The sequence below is a fragment of the Apodemus sylvaticus genome, chromosome 6, assembly GCF_947179515.1.
Source record: "Apodemus sylvaticus chromosome 6, mApoSyl1.1, whole genome shotgun sequence".
Classification (NCBI taxonomy): domain Eukaryota; kingdom Metazoa; phylum Chordata; class Mammalia; order Rodentia; family Muridae; genus Apodemus; species Apodemus sylvaticus.
The window spans coordinates 36,574,025-36,597,687 of NC_067477.1; the positions used below are offsets into that span (position 1 = coordinate 36,574,025).

The 23,663-nt window shown below is 46.9% G+C and overlaps 1 protein-coding gene across 1 annotated transcript in view; it reads right to left on the bottom strand.

Annotated features, from left to right (window-relative positions):
* Flvcr2 (FLVCR heme transporter 2) overlaps nt 1–20,585 on the bottom strand; it is a 64,827-nt gene extending 44,242 nt beyond the window's left edge. Inside the window, exon 1 of the mRNA XM_052185385.1 lies at nt 19,469–20,585. Coding sequence (XP_052041345.1) covers nt 19,469–20,206 — 738 coding nt within the window. The 5' untranslated portion in view covers nt 20,207–20,585. The remainder of the gene's footprint in view (nt 1–19,468) is intronic.
* Between the last annotated feature and the right edge of the window lie 3,078 nt (nt 20,586–23,663).

Sequence of the window (23,663 nt, forward strand, 5' to 3'; positions counted from 1 at the left end):
CACAGGGTCAAGTTGGACATCTAGATCTCTGAGGTCCCCTTCCCAGGCCTGTGCCCTGCCCACAGAACCTGCTTAACTCCAGTGAAGCATCAGTGGCAGCAGAGCCCACAAAGGCAGAACACACTGTGCTGATCTGCAGCATGTCTGCGTCATCATGCACAGGTAACATAGATGGGCCTCTTCCCAACATGCTCTCCATGTCAATCAAAGAGGACAATGTTAGAATCTCCAGACGTCCCCCAGGGTCTTCTAGACCCTGAGAGCATAATATCACACACACACACACACACACACACACACACACACACACACACACGAGCGCGTGCTTGTGCCTTCAAAGAAGCAAACATCAGCAAGGAGGAAAGATCTCCTTATGCCACAGAAAAAAAAGGCATTAAGAGGCTGGTCCCGATGCAACAGAGCCGGCAGTCAGGATGTCTCCTGGGGCTGGGAAGGATGGAGCAGACACACAAAGGACTGCATCTGTGGAGGCTGGCTGCAAGAGAGGAAGTGTTCTGGAGAACAATGGAGCCTTCCCAGGCCCCACCCCAATTCAGCCTCACCTAGCCACAAGCCAAGGGGTGTGGCCTCCCGTGGCTCCTCCTGGGCCCACTTTAAAGACTTTAGAAACTGAGGAAATGACATGAGGGATTTTCTCAAGGGAGGATAGGAAGCTTCTGCTATACATAAAAGGTGAAGAAGAAACTAGGTGGTGGTGGTGCATGCCTTTAATCCCAGCACTCGGGAGGCAGAGGCAGACAGATCTCTGTGAGGCCAGCCTGCTCTACAGAGAAAGTTCCAGGATACACAGGGTTACACAGAGAAACCCTGTCTCCAAATGCAAAACACACACACACACACACACACACACACAGAGAGAGAGAGAGAGAGAGAGAGAGAGAGAGAGAGAGACACCAGTCTCCATTTCTCCTCAGGCCTTGCTGTTAAGTAGATATCTTTTAAAATGCTCCAAAAATGTCTTCCTGCAGTAAGGAGTAGGACAAGCAATGACAGCCTGGGGTAGCCAAGCACCAGGGACCCGTAGAGGAGACCATGCAGCGAGGGCTGTCACCCTTCTGCCCTCGCGGGTGTCCTCAGCACCAGCCAGGCATCACTTCTTCAGATGAGAGTCCCAGAGCTCCAGCTGTTAGGAGGCAGAGCCCTGTCTGGAAGTGCAAGTGTGACAAACGGGCCCCATGGCCTCACACCGCCCCACAGAGACAGTGAGCAGGTGAGCCAGCTTCCCTTGCTACCTGCTATTCTCAGCTTCCCAACTTCAGGCACCAGAGAGAAGGAACTGTCCGTAAAGACTTCTGGGAAAGTATCTGAGATGTTCTGAGCAATTGGAACCAGAGAGTAGAGAGAATCCAGGGATGGAGTTAGGCCCAGAGGGTAAGACGGATGGAAAGAAGGGCAATGTTTACTAAGGATGCATTTGGTTCTAGGAGTTTCCACAGACGTTGCCTCGCTCAGCCTTCACAACTCTGAGTTTCCTAGTCCTGCTTCAGACAATGGAACCGATGCCGAGAAGAGAGCAGGTGTCCTGCTGGAGGCCTCACCGCAGCTGCTGACGGAGCCGGACCCAGCTTCCTTGGCTTATAAACAAAGGTTCGCGTTGTCTTTCTCTCCCAGGGAGGACCAAAGCCACAGCTTCCCAGCTTCCACCGCTGAGTGGCCAAATCCTTGCACCTAGGAATCAACTTTCGACAAACCCTAAGGTGGTTCCCATCCTAGAGGTTCATCGGCCACTCTTTAGAGACAATTGTTCTTTCCCCAGATGTCCCAGTCCAGGAAGAGAAGGTCAGTGCTCCTCCTACCTCCTCAGAACAGACATTTCCCCAAAGCACTCAATCTGGCTCTGTAAACACGCCCAGGACAAAGGCCTGAGGGGGGTTGGATTGCTTAACGGGCAATCACGATCCTCAAACAAATGGCTCCACGGAGATGATGGGCCTGCTAAACTTGACTGTCACAGAGCTGCTGCTCCCTCCCTACATCTGCAGACAAGACAGACACAGAAATAGTCTCATGTACAGCGAGCTGGCTACTACCTGAGCTGAAGACACAGCCATGGCAGTGCCTTGCAAACGTTAGGCACAGAAAGCAGGAATTTCCAGGATGGACTCAAAATGGGAAAACAAAAAAACAAAAAAACCCCCCAAAACAGCCCCTTTCCACAACTGCCACCTTGCTGTGATCTCTCTGTTCCTGACCCAAGGGTCCTCAGTGCTGCTGTGGTTCCGGTGCAGCTCCTGAAACTGAAGGGGGCTTGTTCTAAGACAGGTTAGAAGATAGACTAAGAGGAGAAACACACACACACACACACACACACACACACACACATCTGTTAGGTCTCAGAAAGTCCATATATCCAGCTGACTAATGTGGATAGACAGAAGCACTCAAGGAAAGCACTTCTGGAGATAGGTCAAGAGTCAGCAGGCCTTGGAAATCAGCTGTTTGCGCCCAAGAAACTTGGCCACCTCCTTTCAGCAGTCTTGGGTTTGTGAGGCTCTAACCTCTATGTGATATGAGTGCATATAAAAGTCACAAATATATATATATATATATATATGTATGTATGTATATATATATATGTTTATATGTATGCATATCTGTGAACACTTAAAAATGCCTCTCTTTCTTAAGACACCCACACCCACACCTTGCTATGTCCTGGCCTCTCCCTATGTGCTTCTCTCTCCTTTTTATTTTAGTCAGGGCCTCATCTATGCCCATGCTGACCTGGAACTCACTATGTAAGTCTAGGTTCACCTTTTGTTTTTGGTTTATTTCTTTGTTTTTCGAGACAGGGTTTCTCTGTGTAGCCCTGGCTATCCTGGAACTCACTCTGTAGACCAGGCTGACGTTGAACTCAGAAATCCACCTGCCTCTGCCTCCCAAGTGCTGGGATTACAGGTGTGTGCCACACCACCCAGCCAGTCTAGGCTCACCTTAAACATGCAGTAATCCTCCTGCCTCAGTTTCCCTGCAGGATTACAGACGTGAACCACAACGCCTGGCTCTTCTGTCTAAATACCTAATAAAATGCCTAAAAAGCTTGTTAACTTTGCTCTCCTCTGGCTCATCCTGAAATTCTCTGTGGTGGTCAGGGATCGGGCTTTGTTGAGCAGATGTCCCCCAGCAGAGCACTCCTCAGGCTCCTGACGTCAGTGCTGGGCTGTCTCTCCCAGCTTTGCTCACATTTGCCTTCCCTCTCGAGATGAAATCTGGTGGAAGCCAACAGAAACAGTCCACCATCGCAATGCTCTGACTTTACTGTGGAATCTCCACAAGTCGGTAAGGAAGTGAAATCTACCCTACCCATCCCCCACTGCAAACAGTTGGCCCGCGGTGGCCTCTGCCTGTTTGGCCAGGCTGCACTGTGTGAACTGTGTGTAGAGAGAAGCTGAGGTCAGAAATCTGGGCCTCCGAGATCTGTAGCATCAGGTAATGATTCACCAAAGAAAAGGGGGCAGGGGTTTGCTCCACAAGACCAAGGAAAGAAAGATGCTGACCTAAATTTTAGAAATGGTACTAAGCAGGGAGATGGTAGATTGAGGTCAAAGAGGAGGAACTGGGAGTTTCCATCTTGACCTCATGCTTCCTATCTCTACTGAAGGGTTGTTCTCTCCATTCTACATTCCACCCCGTGCCCACTGAGGAGGGTAGGGGCAGGCAGTTAAGTCTAGGGAAAGACATCTGCTGGAAGCATTCTGGAAACAGATCAGGAATCAGGCTACAGACAGTGGATGTGTGTACCTCAGAAGTCAGGAAGCCTCCCTTCAGAAGAATCTTGGGTTTGTGAGGGAAGCTGCAGTCTGTCATGTGACATGGGGGTGACCCAGGATCTGTGCTATCTCCGAGACTCCCAAGTTCCATCACAAAGAGTTCTTGTCATCACAGTCAGGGGAAATGACACTCTGTCCTTGGACCTCTCTCAGCTCTAAGCCTCTGAAGCTCTGGGGGACAGCAGGACACTGCTACTGAGTTTTCTAGGATGACTCCGCCCACTTCTGATCTAGCTCTTGAGCTCTCTGCTCATTTAAGCATCGACTCTAAGCCAGGTAGTAATAGTGAACACCGTTAATCCTAGGATTAATGCAAAGGGCAAGTGGATCTCTAAAAGTTCAAGACCAGCCTGGTCTACAGAGTGAGTTCCAGAACAGCCAGGGCAACATAGAGAGATCCTGTCTGGGGGAAGAAAATCAACTCTAGAAAGCAGAGTTAAAGAGCATTTGCCTTCTTGCATATGACCTGAGTTCCCGAGTTGGCTTCCCTGTACCCACATCAGGAAACTCACAACCATGTGACTCAAGCTACAAGGGATCCAATCCCTCTTCTGGACACACACACACACACACACACACAATTTTAAAACCATTTTTTCCCCTTAACTCAAATTTCAGCTTCCCAGAAGAGCTGTCTGCTTGCATCTTTCTGTGACTGTACTACTGGAGTCTTGTCTTCCCCATCCCCAGGTTCATCTACATTAGGACAATAGAGGCAATAAGCTGAATGTAGATCTTCACCCTTTAGCAGTTCAGTGGTGGGGGTTGAACCTAGGACCCCATGCATGCTAAGTACTGCTGAGCTATACTGGAGTCTCTCTCTTTGGTACTTAATTATTCTTTACATAGCATCTCATTTAACTCTCTCCTCCACTTCTTTTGCCTTGGCCAGTATTGTCTCCAGTTTATAAAAGAATCCGAGATTCACAACAGTTATGGGTCTGGCTGTAGGGTAGATGGCTGCATAGAGACAGTGTCCAATGTACACAATAATAATGAAATGGCTCCTTCCAGCGAAAGAGAACAGAGTCACATGGTGATGGAGAAGAAACAAGAATAGAATTTACTAAAACACCTGCTTAGGAAACATGAAGTCACACAAAGTAGAATTTAACTAAGGGCATTCTGCATCCAATGCCTCAGAGATTGGTAGTATACTCACCAGGCCTCTTAGAGATAAGTGAAGTTTAGGGTTGCTAGGATAAGGCTTCTTTAAAGGTTGGTTCATTTAGAGGACTGACCAGCCATTAGGCTTCATTCCCATAACAAAAGAGACAAACCTGACCTACAATCTGCCATTAGTAATAGTGTCCTCATCTACCCTACCCTAAGGGTCTGGCCTTGAACCCAGAGACCATCCTGCCTCTGCCTCCTGTGTGCAGGGATTAAAGTCGAGAGCCATCATCGCCGTGTGCCCATTCTCTTAGGGGAAGCTCAAGAATCCAGCACAGAGTGACATCACCATTAAGACCTGGGCTGCCATTAAGCCCCAGGTTCTCTTCTTAAGAAATGCATAACTTGGCCCTGAAAGCAAAATCACCCAGGGTCACAACGATTGGAGAAGACCAGTGCTGGTGTGGTTAGAAATAGGTCATCCTATCTCTGCTGTGTAACTCTCCCGCCTGCCTTAGTGGCCAGACTTGTAGTCTCCTGTCTGTTTAAATTGTTCAAAGTGTAACCTGAGGCCAGGACCTAAAAGAGACTTAAGGATGAGAAGCGTTATAAAATACATAAGCCTGCAGTCTATATAAGTTAGTAAAACTTTCTGTTCTGGACCCCTTTTGTACATTAGGCAAAACCAGCCACATGTGATTATTGAGTTTTTCCCCTTTATCAACCTCTAAGTAGCAGCGAAGTCTCTCACTGGGAAAGCATATTAATTCTATAACAGGAGAGAAAAGAATTCAGGCATGCTAATTTTTCCCCTCTGTAAACTAAGTTCCTTTAAGAGCTAAAACTACCCTGGTTTATCTAAAGATAGTGCCTTAATGGGCAAGTGTCGCCACCCTGTGTATCAGACATTCTTTTGACTAATAGAAAATTCTTTGGAATGCATTGGCTTAGCATAACCTTACCTTCTATTAACCCTAAAACTAAGAATGTGCACAGATTACATCTTAAGTATCCTGATTTTACTGTAAACAGCCTTTCTGATGTCCCCATCAGTGAATTTGGTAACTACATTGATTTATGGCCGTCTTGTTTTATGAAAGCGCACATAAACTCTTCACGGGGGAACATATTGTTCAGGGCAACCTGGATCTGTGTCCTCGGGCCATGGTCATTCCTAGTTGGGTCAGAATAAACTATTTCTGGTTCCCTTCGGTGTGCATGGACACCTCCGGGGACTTGACCCTCCAAGGCACACTAATTCTTCATCTTAATTTCTTTCAGGAAATCAAGGAAGTCAGTCATGTGTCACAAGCCCTGCTCCTCCTGCCAGTCAGGTCTGGCCCCTTGGCAAGTTGTCCACTTGGTGATAAGAGGGGGGAGGAGGGACAGAGCACAGTAGGCCAGGAAACAAAGGTCGGTAGTGCAGAAGACCTGAAGACTGGGCCGTGGCTCTCAGGGCAGGAATGTTACAGTAGTCAAGGGCGAGAAGGCCTTGGCTCCTACCTCCACTTTTCTGGGTAAGACTCTTTCGAAATTCAATTTAAGTATGAAAAAAAAAATGGAGGTAGATAAGCTTCATCTAGTCCCATAAAGGCAAGGGTAAAATGAGATCAAAAGCCTGGAATCTGAATGCAACCTCTATTGAGTAAAGACATGATATTCTAAATTACATACTACTATGTCCTTTTAAGAGTGAGTCAGCCAGCTTGTTGATCGTGTGGCCAAGAGTTACACCAGCCCCATTCATCTGAAAACATGTTAAGGTGAGGGGAGGTGAGTTATCCCCTCAATGAGATAATGTTGGAATGCTGCCCCTCATTGCAACCGCTAGTGCAGGGGTTCTCAATGTGTGGGTCATGACCTCTTGGGGAGGGCGTAGTCAAAGGACCCTTTAGCAGGGGGTCACACATCACCTATTCTGCATATCAGATATTTAAATTACACTTCATAACAGCAACAAAATTATAGCTATGAAGTAGTAATGAAATAATTTTATGGTTGGGGGTCACCACGCATGAGGAGCTGTATTAGAGGGTGCAGCGTTAGGAAGGTGAGAAGCACCGCTGCAGTCCATCAGGCAGCGCCATCCCTGCATGTGGCTTATCGGCTTTCAAGTCCTAACTCAGGGAAGCCTAACTTCTTTTTCTTTTTTCTTTCTCTTCTTCCTTCCTATACCAAACGAGGCCTGAGCTTGCTTTGTCTGGACCTCTGGCTCTTCTCATGCCTCAGAACCTCTCACCTGACCCTTCTCATGCCTCAGAACCTCTCACCTGACCCTTTCCCCACAGCCGTGGCAGCCACGATTGCAAAAGGCAGGACGACTTTTCTCTTCCTCTTCTCCATCTCCCTATTCTGAGAAGCTGCTAAGATTTACATCTTGTCTGTGCTTAAAATGAAACAAAACCTCCAAAACTAATAAAACTGCCCCAAGCTTCTTTCTGAGTCCATTTCTAAATTATTTTATTAATAAGAGCCTACAAGAAGAGCTGACGTAGTGGCGCATGCCTTTAACACCAGCACTTGAGAGGCAGAGGCAAGTAGACCTTCATGAGTTCGAGGCCAGCCTAGCCTAGAGAGAATTCCAGGACAGTCAAGCTACACAGAGAGACCCTGTCTCAAGAAAATAAAAACATAACCCACACAAGGACCCCTAATTTTCCCAGAAAAGGTTCCAGATGGAAGAGAGTAGGTGTAGATATGTTTCCCTTGGTGATGGTAGTTACATACAAAGTTTAAATATTTAACATTTCAGGTGAGGGCCTTGCCCAGTGGTAGAGCATTTCCCTCGAAGACACAAGGCCCTGAATTCCATCTTGAACATCAATGGGGGATAAAAGGGGTTTAGCCATTTTGAGTGTTTTATCCAGTTCCATTATATTAAGCACTGGTTTTAGTGTGCAAAAGTCACATGATCCATCTCATCTTCTCAAACAGAAATAACATCATTAACCGTTGCTTCCCTGGTTTCCCCTTCCCTCAGCTCCTTAGCAACCACCATCCTAACTCTCCAGTTATTTTAATGCGACTAGTTTATATACCTGTAACATAATATACATTTTACTTATATTTATATTATTTAACCATTGTTCCAATTCTTGGCTCAGAGCTCCAACATTCTCTGGGAAGACCTGGATGATAGAAATGTCTTCTTGGAATTCTCAAAGATCTGAGTTTATGCTCCTGAAGTAACAGGCTAAGACTCCCTGGACGGTGCGTGGGGGGTGCAATTACCTTTACTTAGAAAGCAATGGCTGGAAAATGGGAACTGCCCATTTCATATTTCCTCTTAACTCCAGGGAGGAGCACTCAGGACTGAGCTGGATTAAAAAACTCTAGATTCTAGAGGCAGAATTCTAAAGTCTAGAATGTTGAATCACAGGCAGTTTCCAGCCTGGGAACACAGAGATGGCTGGGAAGTTGGCCTCCAAGGACCAGGAGTCACTCCACACAGTCTCTCTTCCCACACCAAACCCTACACCTCTCTTAACATTTCCTAAATGGTATCCTTTAAAAGCTGGCAAATTTTAAGTCAGGGAGTCTCATCTGCCTGTGACTTGTTGTGGCAAATTAAATTCTTTGGGAATTTCCAGCTGCTAATCTGGTTAGTGAGAGCATGGGTAGCCCCTGGAAGTCCTTCGCTACACCAGTGTTAGGGTTGGGCAGCCTTGTGTGACCAAAGCCTTGCAGAGTGTGAAGTCCAGTTTGCTTTTAGTGACTTGAGTCCTTCGATACCCAGCTTTTCATTTCTAGCTTCCCCTGTGTTGAGAAGCACTGCTAGAAGCCCCCAGCTGAGGCCCAGCCTCCAGTTAACTTTGCCATAGCTAACCCTTCTTGTTCTTCATGTTGCTTTTCAGGAACTTGGTCCTGCCAGTCAGTTGATCCTTCCCTTTGGATTGTGCAAGTGCCCATGAGTGACCTTTGGAGCACTTAAACTCCATCCTCAAAGCACACTACTCTTCCCCATCAAAAGACCTTGACTCCCTGGTCAATAATCTCTCGATCCCGGGGCAGGGAAGATGCTGGCTCAGTTGATAAGGCTGCTGACCAAGGAACCTGAGAAGCCTGACTTCAAACCGTAGAACTCACGTGATAGGAGGAGAGGACTGACTTTTGAAAGTTGTCCTCTGACATCCACGTGAGTATGGACTACACTTTGTGTGTTTACACAAAGACACACACACACACACACACACACACTGAATGTTTTGTTTTGTTTTATTTTAAAATAGGGCTGGAGAGATGGCTCAGCAGTTAAGAACTCTTGGTGCCCTTGTAGAGATCCTATGTTTGGTTCCCAGCACCCATATAACAGTTCATAACTGCCTGTAATTGCACTTCCAGAGAATCCAATGTCCTTGTCTGGCCGGGGTGGGCACCTGCATGTAGGTATAGCACATACTCTAAAAAACAAAACAACAACAACAACAACAAAACCCTTTGGATCACATGTGAGGACTTCTGAATTCTCTTCCAAATTTCATTGATCTGTATGTATGTCTTTCTGTCAAGGCCACTCTGTCCCCGTGGCCACAGCTGTGTTTTGAAACCCTGACCCCGTTACTGGTCTCTGTGAGATTACACCAGCTATTTTGGACTCTTTGAGCTTCTCTATGAATTTTAGGATGAGTTCTCTGATTTTTACAAAACAGATCACTGGGACTGGAGAGAGACTGCCTAGAACCTTCCAAGTCCACTGAGCAGTAGCCATCTCAACATCATGAAATTTGGCAACGGACACACACAGAAGCACTTTCTGTTTGTATGTTTTCCTTAATTTCTTTCAGTAACAGTTTATAGTTCTCAGTGTATACATTTTTTCACTTCCTTGGCTTGTTCCTAAGTTTGATTGTTGTTGTTGTCACTATTGTTAACTGAATTGTTTTCCTAAGTTTCTTACTGGGTTGTCCATTGTCATGTATCAGATGCTATTGTGTTAGAAACCGGTTACTATGCAGCAAATTCAGCGTGTAGTCTGCAAGCAAACCTCCAGGAGTCTGCAACAGTTCTGGGAAGGATCTAGAACAGGGTTGCAAAGCCATGACCTTTCCTACCTCTTAAACACTGTCTTTTTCTTGGTTGTTTCTTAGTTTCTGTAGCTCTCTAACAGATTTGAAAAAGGTCACATAAAGAAGTTACTTCGGCCAGTTCCTGGTTGTTTATTTAATGTCTCTGCAGGGAAGCAAGGACCTAGAACCACTTGTGGACGTCATTCTCCATGGCCTCTCTTATTCTGAAAATAGTATGGCTTCAAGGAGATGGGTATGGAGCCAAGTGAGAGCAGTGGATGCTGGGAAGTAACCAGGACAGGACAGGACAGGAAGGGAACAGGGGTTCAGGACCTGAAGACATAGACTTAATTCCATGCAATTAATAGATACTGCAGCAGGGTCAACATGGACCAAAGTCAAGGTGGGGCCAGTGAGGCTAAGCTGCACCTCCTCCTGTATGCTGGAGAAAGAAAGGTTCAAGAGCCAGCATTAGGAGCCTCTAACAAGGGGTATGTTTCACCTTCCATCAGAGCATCCCCTGACCCTCCACTCCTGAATCTCAAGGGGGTTAGAATTAGGAGTGCTACTCAGAAGCCTAACCTGTCCCCTCAGCCTAAGGGACCCAAGCTCCCACTCCTTCTAACCGGACACCAGACACAGTATAGAGCAATCATAAATAAATCAGCCCTGGGAAGGATGGCTGCATGCAGGCCTCTCCCTTCTTGACCAACTCTCTAAGGAGGGCCCAGAGATATATCCGTCCCTCTGCACAGCTGACTCTGTCCTTCCAGCAAAAGCTCTGGATTGCTAACTTCATAGAGGAGCCAGCTGAGCATAGAGAAACTTTTATAGTGAAAACTGCAAAACCTTGCTCATATGTCTCTGGGCCCTCTCTAGAGAGTTGGTCAAGGACGCCTGCACAGGACATTTGTCTTTTTACCCAGCCGCATGGCCATGTTTGGGGTGGGCTGGGCCACTTGGCCTTCAGAGCAGAAGAAAGCAGAACTGGAATTCAATTCTATGCCACTGTGTCCCAAAGACTAGCAATTTCACCTAACCCATGGTTTTAAAATAGAAATTTAGCATGCGTGTGTGTGTGTGTGTGTGTGTGTGTGCGTGCACACACACACACACAGAGAGAGAGAGAGAGAGAGAGAGAAAGAGAGAAAGAGAGAGAGAGAGAGAGAGAGAGAGAGAGAGAGAGAGAGGAGTGTTACATTTCTATAAGACTGGTTGTGAAGAGGTTGAGCAGAGGAAATCTGTAGTCCAAGGCCAGTCCAACTCATAATCAGGATCTAGTCTTAAAATCAAACCCCAACAGCCAAAATAAATAAGTAAAAGTAAGTAAATAAATAAATAAGTAAGTAAATACACCACCATACCTCACCAAAAATAGAATCTTTGAACTAGTGACTAGCCTTTCAAAACTAATCTCAGAGATGGTGGCTTCAAGGTTAAGAGTACTGGCTGCTCTTCCGGAGGACCCGGGTTCAATTCCAGCACCCACATAGCAGCTCACAACTGGTTACAACTCCAGTTTCAGGGAATCCTTTCTGGCCTCCTCAGGCATCAGGCATGCATGTGGTGCACAGGCAGGCAAAACACCCATGCAGATGGAAGTTTCAAAGAAAATAAAAATAAAACCAACATCATAAGGCGGACAATGAAAGCCACGAATAGGGTTCTGTTTCTAAGAGCAGACAGATTCAAACACAAAGAGGTGCCGAGGAGCAGAGAGGTCCCAGGGGCTGGAGGGAAGAAGAGGAGAATCACTGTTTAATGATGTTGTATGGGGCTGACAGGTGACAACAGCAAACGAGGTTGATTCCACTGACCTAATTAGCCCTTCAGAGGATAAGCCTTTTACATTTGTTTCATCATGACGTCAACCAACCAAACAAAAACCAAATGTCAAGCTACCTGTGGCAGCATATGCTTATAAGGTTAGACTGGAGACTACTGCAGTTCAAGTATAGCCTGGGCTACACGACAAGATCCTGTTTCAATTCCCACATCCCCACATTTTTGTTTTTGTGTGAAAAGCTGTACTTATAATTTCTCTTTGACTAAGAAAGAAAAGAAGGAAGGAAGATAGGTTTATGGGCATCAGGTTGTATATTTTGTAGCAACAATTGGCCTTTTTGCTAGCTGGGGCCACACCCCATTCCAATAACTACCAATGTGAGTTTTTGTCACATGTCAGACAAGGCAGGCCCATCAGAAAGAGCAGTCACCACCAGGTTTGAACAGCCTCCCCTGCCCCCTCCTCCCCCACCTCTCCTGGTATTCTAAAGCGTTGCTAGAGGCCAGAAGGCAGTCAGGTGTGGGAGCACATGGTAGCCATTGCAAGGACAACTGACAGATAATCAGAGGCCTTCATCTCAGACCCTGGCCAGTCTCCGAGCTCAGGAAATTCAAGAAAGGAATGAGTTCAGAGTTACGTGATAAGCTGGGATCTCCTGACCTACACCTTTACCATAGCTGAGCAAGTCAAGATTTTGCAATAAGACTTGGCTGACCTCACCTTAGAACTCGGGTTCCTGAGTCATTGAGCCTCAGGACTTTTTAGCCTGCGACAGCACAGGGTCAGCCAGTCAAGCAAGCACAGCTCCTCAGGGCTGAAGTCACTTCATAGAGCCCATCTCTATCGGCCATGATGTCTTCCGTAATTGTTCACCTGAATGTCCAGCTGGCTGTGGAGCAAGCTGCACTCATGGGGAAACACACACGGAAGTTTGTGAATTTCCAAAGACTTGGCGATGAAGAGGGTGTGAAGGCGAGGCGCGTTCTCAACGGTAGAGCACTTTTCTAGAATAATAAAGCCTGGAGTCGCATCCTCAGCACTACAAGGGGCTGGGAGTAACATCACACTAGGAATTGTGTTGAATTGTGTGACAACATGTTTAAATAGTGTTTGGCATGTGGTGTGCTAAGTAAAATCTAGCGCTAAAACTAATTCTCTCTTTTGCAACCAGAAAATTTTGTTCCACGTGAGGCTTGCACATGTCCCAATGTTACAGTTCCACGAAACAGAGTTATTTTAGATAACCAGGACTTCTGCCGGATTCAAACTGTGAAAGTGTTATGTTTTCCCTACCTTTAAAAGCAAACTGCTTTCTTGTTACCCTGGGTGGCAGAGCCCCGAGTTCTCTTTCCTGTGTGTACGCACTGCAGGCCCGCTCCCCTCATCCCGGGTTGAAGCCGGCCTGGAAGATCTCTTGTGACTCCTGTCATCTCTCCTCTCCTGGGTCACCCAGCTCTCAGACTCTACTACACGGATTCCTTTTGAATGAAAAAACAGATACCAACACAGGAAGACACGACTGCTTCTAGGTATGACAGAGACCAGGGTTTGCTGTAGAAACGAAGAGTAGCATAGCCAGAGGCAGAGACATCTGGGAGAGTCAGAGCGAACATAGGTCTGAGCTGGGTCATGAGAGGAGAGAGGAGACCAGGAGACCAAGAGGTCAGGGGGTAATGGGAAGGGAAAGGACGGAAGAAAGGAGGGAAGGAAGGAGGGAAGGAAGGAAGGAAGGAAGGAAGGAAGGAAGGAAGGAAGGAAGGAAGGAAGGAAGGAAGGAAGGAAAGTAAATAAAAGAACTAACAGTGAACATGTCTGGATTATACAGGGAAGGACAGCAGGGGGAAGGGCGGCCCAGCCCCTGGGTTGGAGAGTTCAGGGTAAGGGACCAGGTATGCCAACTATGCCCTATAATAAGTAAGGACTGAGGGATGCCAGGAGAACCTGGCAGCCAGTCTGCTTTGATGTGTTAAATATGCAATTGAGTTAGCCTTTTGCCTAGCCTTCAAGACCTAACAATGTATCTGTATCTACCGCACTGCAGATGGCTTTCCCTTGAAACAATGCTTGCTGAAAAAGAACCCAGCTGTTACCACCTGCCTTGCAGAGCTGAGTCTGCCATAAAATGACAAGAGCTTCACTTTCAGTCTTAAAACGTCAGGTCATCCTCCCTGCCCCCAGGAAATCTCACCCTTCCAGCTTTTTTTCAGGCTCTAGCCCACTTCCCTGGCAATGTCTAGTTCTTGTGCTAGGTTAAGGAGTGGGAGGGACTTTAACCCCAGCACTTGGGAGACAGAGCTCAGGTCGACTTCTGTGAGTTCAAGGCCAGATGAGTCTCCTTATTGAGTTCCGGGTAAGGCAAGGCTCTATAGCGAGACCTTAAACAAACAAGCAACCATCAAAAGTCTTTGAGACACTGTACTGGCTGGTCCTGTGTGTTAACTTGACACTAGCTAGAGTCATCAGAGAGGAAGGAGCCTCAATTGAGGAAATGCTTCCTTGAGCTCCAGCTGTAAGGATCTTTCTCAATTAGTGATTAATGTCGGAGGGCCCAGCCCATGGTGGGTGGTGCCATTCTTGGGCAGATGGTTATGGGTTCTACAAGAAAATGAGCTGAGCAAGCCGTGGGAAGAAAGCGAGTGAGCAGCATCACTCCATGATCTCTGCGTCAGCTCCCGTCTCCAGGTTCCAGCCCTGCCTGAGTTCTTGTTCTGACTTCCTCCAATGATGGACTATGAGCTGGACGTGTAAGCTGAATAAACCCTTTCCTCCCCAACTTGCTTTTTGGTCATGATACTTTCTTCACAGTAATAGAAACCCTAAAACAAACTGAACAAAATTAGAACCTCAGATTCCCACTTTTCCTGTGTGTGTGTGTGTGTGTGTGTGTGTGTTTTCCAGACAGGATTTCTCTCTGTGTTGTCCTGGCTGTCTGGAACTTCCTCTGTAGACCAGGTTGGTTTTGAACTCAGTGATCTGCCTGCTTCTGCCTCCCGAGTGCTGAGATTAATGGTATGCACCACCACTGCCCTGCACTTGATTATTATTTAAAAACAAAACAAAACAAAACCAACACACTGGATTTTCCTCATGAAGAGTCAGTGTTGGCTTACTGACATTTGGACTTTAGAGTTAGAGCTGGTTCAACTCTCCTGTTACCACTCAGTCGCTACAAGAATGTGATTGAGTTCACTCTTTTTATGTTCCTCTCTGTTCCCTCACCTGTAACCACGAGACAATTCTACCTACCTCACAGGAGTTGCTGAAAAAATTAAACTAAAAAAAAAAATGGATGAAAAAGTACTTTGCACATTTTAGGTGTTTTATAACATTACCTTCTTTCCCCTTTCCTGTAGCCCGCAGCCAAGAAAATACTTTAAAAAAAACTGTCATGGAGAACTAAAAATAAATGTATGCTATGACCTGTTGTGTTATTTCTGAGTCTAGGAATTCGGTATGCATTTTACACTCTGGTAGAGGAAGTCTGTGAAGGGCAGACAACAGTTTCATAGCCTTTACCTAGCTATGACTTTGCTAGACTTTCCTAGAGTCGAGCAAAGATGAGGTAGGTGCTCAGTTAAAGTGCCCGAGAGCTGCATTTAATAGAAACAGAGGCGGGTAGCTGTGGGAAGTGCACAGGCATTTTACAGAATGGACTAGAGAGGCCAAGGTCCCCACTGTGTGAAAGAAACAGGAAAGCTGTCAGGATCAAAGGAGTCATTTGTGTCAACCTTAACAAAACAAGAGCAACAAGTAAAAAAAAAAAGATTGCAATGCGGTGGGACCTGCTTACCATTCCACCCCTTGGGAGGCAGTGGTGGGAGGATCTGAGATCAAACCCAACCTAGTCTACTTAGCCAGGACCAGGCCAGCCAGAGCTCACTAAGAATCTGTCTCAGACAAAGGTCAATAAAGGGATTGTGAATGGAAACTTTCTTATGGAGATGACCACGAGAGTTTCTGTTAGACCCTGATCTCACAGAGGTCACTGCACTTATGTGGTACTGGGGGGGCGGGGGTCAAACCCAGGATCTTGCACATGCTAAGCATGCGCTCTGTGTTACATCCCCAGAACCAGTGTGGCATCACACGAAAAGCATTGCATGAGGATATCTGCCCAGCGTCTGTCCATTCAGACTCAGACCACATCACTGTTGATATTAATCATTGTGTCCAGAGACTGTTAATTCAAAATTTCTGATGTAATCCTTTCCATTTTTGTCTTTTAAAACTCCCCCTTGGGCCAGAAAGATGGTGGATAAAAGGCGTTTACCAACAAGCCTAAGGCCCTGAGATTGAGCCCCGGGACCTCATGATAGAAAGAATGCAAATTATAACCCAATCTCCATACATGCATTATGGCACATGCCCAGACTCTACGCATAAATAAATAACTCTCCTTATTCTCTACCTGTTTGTATGTGTGGATAGATCACTGTGGCATACATATTACCATCTTAATATTTTTATATTCACAAATATTAGTATCTTTGGAAAATCTCTTTCTTTGATTGTGCTTCCCCGACCACCATGTTGAAAATTATGTAGCATTTGAGGTGATTCACACTAGCAAGGCCAAAGTGAAGTTTGCAAGCCATGAAAAATGAAGCCTGCAGAATGTTTATGTAGTGGGTTGGCCTGCTGCGGCTTGTATTCTAATGCTAATATTGGTTCCTCACAATCTGATTGGCCCAGAGAGGACAGAGTCGTGCATACACCCAAGTGACACTATTTGACACTGCACCCAAGTAATTTCTGATGCCAAAGCAGAAGAGACATAGGAGGGGCTCTGAGGAGAACCACGAAGGGGAGAAGAGGTGAAGGAGGAGAGCAAAGCCACTGAGGGTAGGTGAGTCAGGAAAACATGGCCCTGAGGGCTGGCCAGTTGGAGTTAAGAGCGGCCCAGATGAAACATAGTAAGTAATAGGGGGCTATCATAGGAAAGTGGAGTCTAACAGCATAGAGGGAAGACATGTACCCAGCTCCTGTGCTATTTAAGGCTTTTTGTAAATATAAGGGATGTGCATGAAACCGCGGATCAGCGTCTTCCATCATGTGGATCCAGGAGACCCACCTTGGGTTGGCAGGTCTGGTGGTATGCTTGGCACCAGGTACCCTTACCCACTGAGCCATCTCACCAGCCCCAGGGTATTTTTAAATGTAAATTTCTTAGCATTTCTTGACCTTGCTGGGGGAGTAGGGTAGAATGGGAAATGAATAACTATTCCTCTTAAATTTTAACAACATATCTAGTATTTTGTCCTTCAGAGGTGTGGGTCCAGGGGTTACTTTGTGCCTTAGGATTAACAACAACAAAATGAGCTGCATGGTAGCAGTGGTGCCTGACCTTGCTCCTTGCGCTGGGAAGCAGAGGCAGGCAGATCTCTGAGTTCAAGGCCAGCTTGGTCTACAGAACAAGTTCCAGGACAGCCAGGGCTACCCAGAGAAACCCTTTCTCAAAAACAAACAAACTACTTGTATGGCTCCAGGTAATTAAAGAGAACTTCTTCTAACTCTTCCCTAATGGGAGGATTGGGTTATACCACCTTCTATGAATGCTATTTTGCTAATAGAATGAGGAATTTTCTGGAAGATAGACTCTTCATGTCCCAGCCTTAGAACCAATAAGGGACAAGACTACCTTCTAGGCTAGAGACATTAAAACTCACAGCGTATTACCTTAAGAATTTACGACTGTCAAATGCAACTCTCATATTTATTTATAAATATTTGAGACAGGGTCACAAGCAGTCTTGAACTCACTATGTAGCCTAGGATGACCTCCAACTCCTGATCCTCCTGGGTCTCCCTCCCAAGTGCTAGGATTATAGGCATGCACCACTATACCTATTCAATAGCTATCTTTTTCGAAAGTCTACTTTTAAAGGGTTATTGCTATAACTTGTGTGTGTGCACCTCTGAGTGTGATGCCCAAGGAAAGCAGATGCATCAGACCCCCTTGTACTGAAGTTACAAGTAGTTGTGAGCTAACCAACAGTGGTGTGGGGAATCTAACTCAGGTCCTCTGCAAGCATAGTACGTGTTCTTAACTGCCAAGCTATCTCTCCAACCCTCAACGTCTGTCTGTAATTTGTCCTTAGCCAAAGGTCCACCTAGTTTCAGCTACAGACTTTTGTTTTGGTTATTTTTTTTCCAAGACAGGATTTCTCTGTGTAGTTTTGGTTGTCCTGAAATTCACTATGCAGTCCATGCTGGCCTCGAACTCACAAAGACCCACCTGCCTCTGCCTCTCAAGTGCTGGGATTAAAGACATGTGCGTGCTGTCACTGTCTGGCTCATCTGCAGACTTCAGTGAATTCAGTTTTCAAAACAAAACTCACAAGAAAACATATAAGTAGTTTAATGGCTCTAGCAGGCCTGGAACTCACCACATCCTCCAACAGAGACCTGCACCACCACACTGGGCAGCAGGTAAACTTTTTTTTTTAAGAAGACAAAAAGAAAGCTGCCTTTAGAGAAGTGTTAGAAAGTTTCTGCCTAAGATGTTATACATGCTTTCTAAATTAAATGAACTGGTAAGACAAAATAGGCTCATGAGAGCTAAGGGTGATCTGTCAGCAGCAGCTTGGACAACATGCAACTTGGAAGAAATGGATCTGAGGCTCCAGGCTTCAATTAAAGAAGCGCCCACAAACATTTTCTTTGCCTCAAATACCGAGAGAAAGCTATCAGATTCACAACATGCCCAAGCTTCTAAATGAGAACCACACTAAGATAATAAGAATGTGGGATGGGGGAGGGGGGTACTGGAGAGATGGCTCAGTGGTTAAGAGCACTGACTGCTCTTCTGAAGGTCCTGAGTTCAATTCCCAGCAATCACATGGTGGCTCACAACCATCCGTAATGAGATCTGACACCCTCTTCTGGGGTGCAGTGTACTTACATATAACAATAAATAAATCTTTGGACCAGAGCGAGTGGGGCTGGAGCAAGCAGAGGTCCTGAGTTAAATTCCCAGCAACCACATGATGGCTCACAACCATCTGTACAGCTACAGTGTACTAATATACATAAAAATAAATAAATCTTTAAAAAATATAAAAGGGTGTAGAATCACTTGCCCCAGAAGGAGAAAAGGAGAAAGGTGAAAGACAGGAGATGCTTAGACCAGAAGCCTTCTTGGAAGTTCACAGGGAGATTTCTACTCTCTCCTGCTGGACTTGGCTCAAAATCCCAGCGAGGGAGTTTAGCACAAAGCCTGGTTCCTGGCGTCCTGGTTCCAGCAGTGTGTAAAAGGTAGGAAGAACCCAGTCCACAGTTCTGTGCACAGAGGATCGAGTTCTAGCAAATCTGCCTGGTCCAGCTAAAACCATCCGATAAATATCAAAGATACCTAAATAGCTACCTGGCAGTCAAAGACTGCTCCCAGGGAAAGACCAGCATTCGTAAAGGTGAAACTGGTGTACTGCTAAAGGCTGGGGGGAGAAACGCCATCAAAGATATCATGTTTAAAAGTATGCTTCCTACTGGCTAGGAGAAACAGCGGCTGAAAGAAAAAATCCTTTGTTTGTGACCCCCCTTAATCTTACAATGTCACTGACAGTCACAATCACCCAACTACACTGTCAGTCCACACCCAGCCACAAAGCCATCCAGAGTCATAAAGGCTATGAACCAGAAAACTGCAGTTTCTCACATAGTCAGGTACCCTCTAACATACTCAGCCCCGTCACAGTTGAGATGCTCTCTCTCTCTTTGGAACACACACACACACACACACACACACACACACACACACACACACCTCTACTCACCTGATTGCCAAACACAGCCACGGAGCAGGCTGTTGAAACCTCATCAGCTCCAAACCAGACCGAAGCAATACGCGAGGGCATGCCCAGGATGAAGACCTGTGCCACAGAGCAGATGACCTGACCCACCATTGTGACCGGGAAGAGGTGAGGCTCTAGGCTGCCCAGTTTCACCCAGGCTCCCAGGCAGTTGAGCGCTGAGCCGGTGATAGCGATGGTTCGAAGACCAAATTTCTCCAGCATCCAGGCCACGGGCAGGAGCAGAGGGATGTAGGTCAGCATGTAGCACATGGACAGCCAATCGATGGCAAAGGCGCTGACGCCGTAAAAGTTCATGAAGATGTTATTGATGGAGCCGTACTGGATCCACTGGAAGGCATTGCACAAGGAGTAGCAACTGAACACCAGGACCACGACCCAACGACGCTTGCTCACCTTGATCACGCTGTCTTCTCTAACCAAGCTACTGTGATGGGTCAAAGCGCTGGGTTGAGCCAAGGTACTAGGGGGTGCTGAACTGCTGGGACGGACAGAGACGCTGGGGTCGATGGAGACACTACGATGGATGGAGACACTGGGGTGGCCTGAGACGCTGGGATGGATGGATACACTGGGGTGGCCTGAGACGCTAGGGTGGATGGAGCCGCTGGGCTGGGTGGAGTAGCTGGTGTCCATCTGGAATTCGGACTCTGGCGCAGGTCTGTCATTGTTCTCCTCCTGGTTGAGACTTTCATTCACCATGACCACAGCGAGCTCCTGAATCCCAGCCACGTACTGACTCCTACAGTCTTACGGGTCAGCAGCCTTTTGCCCGTGCCCCTAGAGCTGAGGGAGCACTTGTCTCGGAGCGCACCTCTGTTGGCGGAGATATCAGGGTTCCTACGCTCGCTCCCAAACTCCTCTCACTGGTCCTTGGGAACCTTTGCTCCCTCCCTCGCAAACTGTTGTTCCCCCAAGTCCGCAGACGCCTTGCCACGCGCTCCAGGCTGCCTCGATGAAGCGTTGACCGTCCTGGAAAAAGTTTGGTTCCCGACCTGCGAACTGCGGCAGGGCGAGCTCGGTTTGCTCCCGGGCAGGCTGGGGCCTCGCCCCCTCGGGCGCACGTGACCGCCCCGCCCCCGGCCTGCCCGGCTCCCCACGCCCCGCAACCCCTCCCACCCAGGATCCCCTGCCTTCTTGAGCAAGGCTCGCAGGGCACAGCTCTTGTTTCGCCATAGGTTGGGGTACATTCCTCTCCGACGTCCTCGGTGCCATGGAAACCGCCCGGTTAGCCCCCACCCTACACTTTCCCTAAATTCATTTGTCCCCCCCCACTCCCAGAGGACTTCGCTGGATGATTCCTCAGGTCCTTCCGAGGTCAGAGTCTTCTCGGGGCCAGCGCGCGTGCACCGAGGCCCGTAGTCCCCAAAATGTTCGGGGGCCACCAGAGACAGATTCCTGACTTTCCCCCTTTTGCTGGGCTCTCCGTCGGTGGCTGTGCTCTCCAGATGACAGTTCGGCGCGCCTGGTGAAAGGGAAGTTTGCTTTTCTCAGAGACCTCCCCGCCGACAAAGTCTTATTTTGGTGAACTCCTATATGAACTTGTTTAGTCTCTGACGGGTTCCTGAGGTCTCTCAGTGGGGAACTCCCGCGAGCCAAGCACACAGCCTGAGGGGAAATTGTGGAATCCAGTCTCTGCGCTGGCTCTGGGAGTGGCACTAAGAAGTGATTCTGGCAGCCTCGTAGCCCTCCGCTGCCACCTACCGGTCCCCCGAGAGTCACCTCTTAGCAGCCTGGAACTAAAGCTTGCGGGGAAGGAATGTAGGATTGTTTGTGCTGGTCCCCACAATCCCATGGATCCTCAGTGATAAAGAACCCCAAATTTAGGTTGGATTCTGATTTAGCGACTTAGGCGTGTAACTCTAGGAACACCACTTCTGAGCTCCAGTTTCTTTTGCAAAATGTAGATGGTGAAATAATGGCCTTTAGAAAAATCCCTGGCTGATAATTCGTTCAGCAAACGTTGCCTATCCTGGCGAAAGGCTAGCATTTGTTGCACAGGATAAACGTGCTTAATGCGTGACTTCATGCGTGAGCATGCCGGGAATTCTATGATGTAGCTACTATTGTTTGCCCTGTGTGTGCGTCTGTATGTGTGTATGTGTATGGTGTGTATGCATGCACTCAAGGCTTTGAACACATCGAGCTATAAGCCCCTCAGCCTTCTTACCTCTTGTTATAGAAAGAAAACAAGCCTTTTAGAACTCAGTTAACTAAGGTCCCAGCTGGCCTGAAAAGCTATACTTCCCATCATCCAAGCTACCACACAGCTACACAAGAGCAGTTTGAGGATGCAGCCTGGGTGGCTCCTGGAAACAGAGTGTTTTTTGGTTTTGTTTTTTTTTGTTTGTTTGTTTTTGTTTTTGTTTGTTTTGTTTTTGAGACAGGGTTGCTCAGGATAACCTTGAACTCCACGTCCTCCTGATCCTAAATGTTGGGTTTTCAGGTGTATATCACCATGCCTGCCCCCCTGCCAAGCTTGTTTAAAGGGAAGATTCCCAGATCTCCAGGCTCAGCCCAGACCTCCTGAATTAGAAGCTGCATTTTCAGAGAGTCTCCAGGTGGTTCATGTGTGTGCGCACATCGAATCTTGAGGGACACTGCTTCCTTATCTTCCCCAAGCCCCCCTTTTTTAAAGCTCTGCAGTGGTGTTTACAACTTGAGTTTGCACATTAGATCTAGGATGGCGGGGGTGGGGGGGGGGGATCAAGGATGGGTGGTGGCAAAGAGAGATAGTTCAGGGTTTAAGGGGGCTTGCTGCTTTTTCAGAGGAGCTGAGTTCAGTTCCCGGCACTCATGCTGAGTGGCTCACAACCATCTGTAACAGGAAGTAATCCTTCCAGCCGCAGGCACCTGCTGACAAGGGGGCACATATGCACAGACATAAATGTAAATATTAATATCAACAATAATAATCTTTTTAAAAAATAGAATCAATCTGAATGGATGGGGTTGTAGAGCATCCACCAGACAAGGTGACTCTCACCCAGGTTTAAGCTGTAGAAAGTCTATATTAGCAGTGTTTGGGATCCCAGCATAGCACCAAGATTTTTATCAGGAAAAAAAAATCTGTTTTTTGTTTTTTTTGTTGTTGTTGTTTGTTTTTTTTTGAGTTGGCAAATCTTAATTAGCAAGAACAGTTAGCCAGAAGCACAACTACAAAAGCCAAAAAGCAAGATTAGTATATTTTGAGACTTTCCCGGAGCTATGGATTAGGTCCTTGTTTTCATTTTGGTAGATGTTCTGAGTTTATGGTCTGAATGGTACTTCCATCATGGAGTCAGATGTGCTAAGGTCTGTGGACCTCTTACAGGTGGGAGACCATTAACCTTCTAAATTTCCATTGCATCTAAGCATAGCTGGGAGCCACCTAAGGCCCAGTCCTAACACATGTGTCTCAGGGGAGGTTTGCTACTGGTTCCCAGCAGAGACCACCAGTTTTGCTAACTCCTGGGTGAGAATGCTTTTTGGGAGCACGCATCTTCTGGTGGAAATTACAGAGGCTTTCATTCTATTGTGGGATATTTGTAGAGAGAGCTCAGACCCATTGAAGAGTTACCGTACTCATCCAATACTCCATGACCTTCCAGTCCTTCCCACGTTCCCCTCCTCCAGGGAGTACAGAATATCTGCTTTCTTAAAGACCTTCTGAGCCTTTCGATGGTCACACTCCCTCCCCAAACTCTTAGACTACATTTGGTTTTTGTTGTTGTTGTTGTTGTCTTTAGACAGGGTCTTATGTAGCCCGCATTGGCCTCCAACTCTTTATGCCCCCTGCCTTTTACCTCCCAAGTAAAGGGAGGACCATGTTACCTGCTTTATCTAGTGCTAAGAATCAAACCCAGGGACTGCCCATGCTGAGCAGGTACTGTATCAACTGAGCCACGATGCCAGCCCTTACAGTATATTCTCTGTTTGACAGATAGGGAAACTGAGGCTGTGTGTGTGTGTGTGTGCTCAGATTCATGCATCTGGGCATGTTTATGTGTGTGTGCGTGTGTGTGAGTATGAGTGTGACTTGTTCTTTAGAATTCCATAATTAGGATCAGAACAAACAACCACAAAGCAGGGTCTTGCTCCCTGTGGTTCTTCCCCTACTCTGCACTGTCGTCTAGTGGCGAATTCCAGGGTCTAATGTGAGATTCAAGCAAGCTTTGAG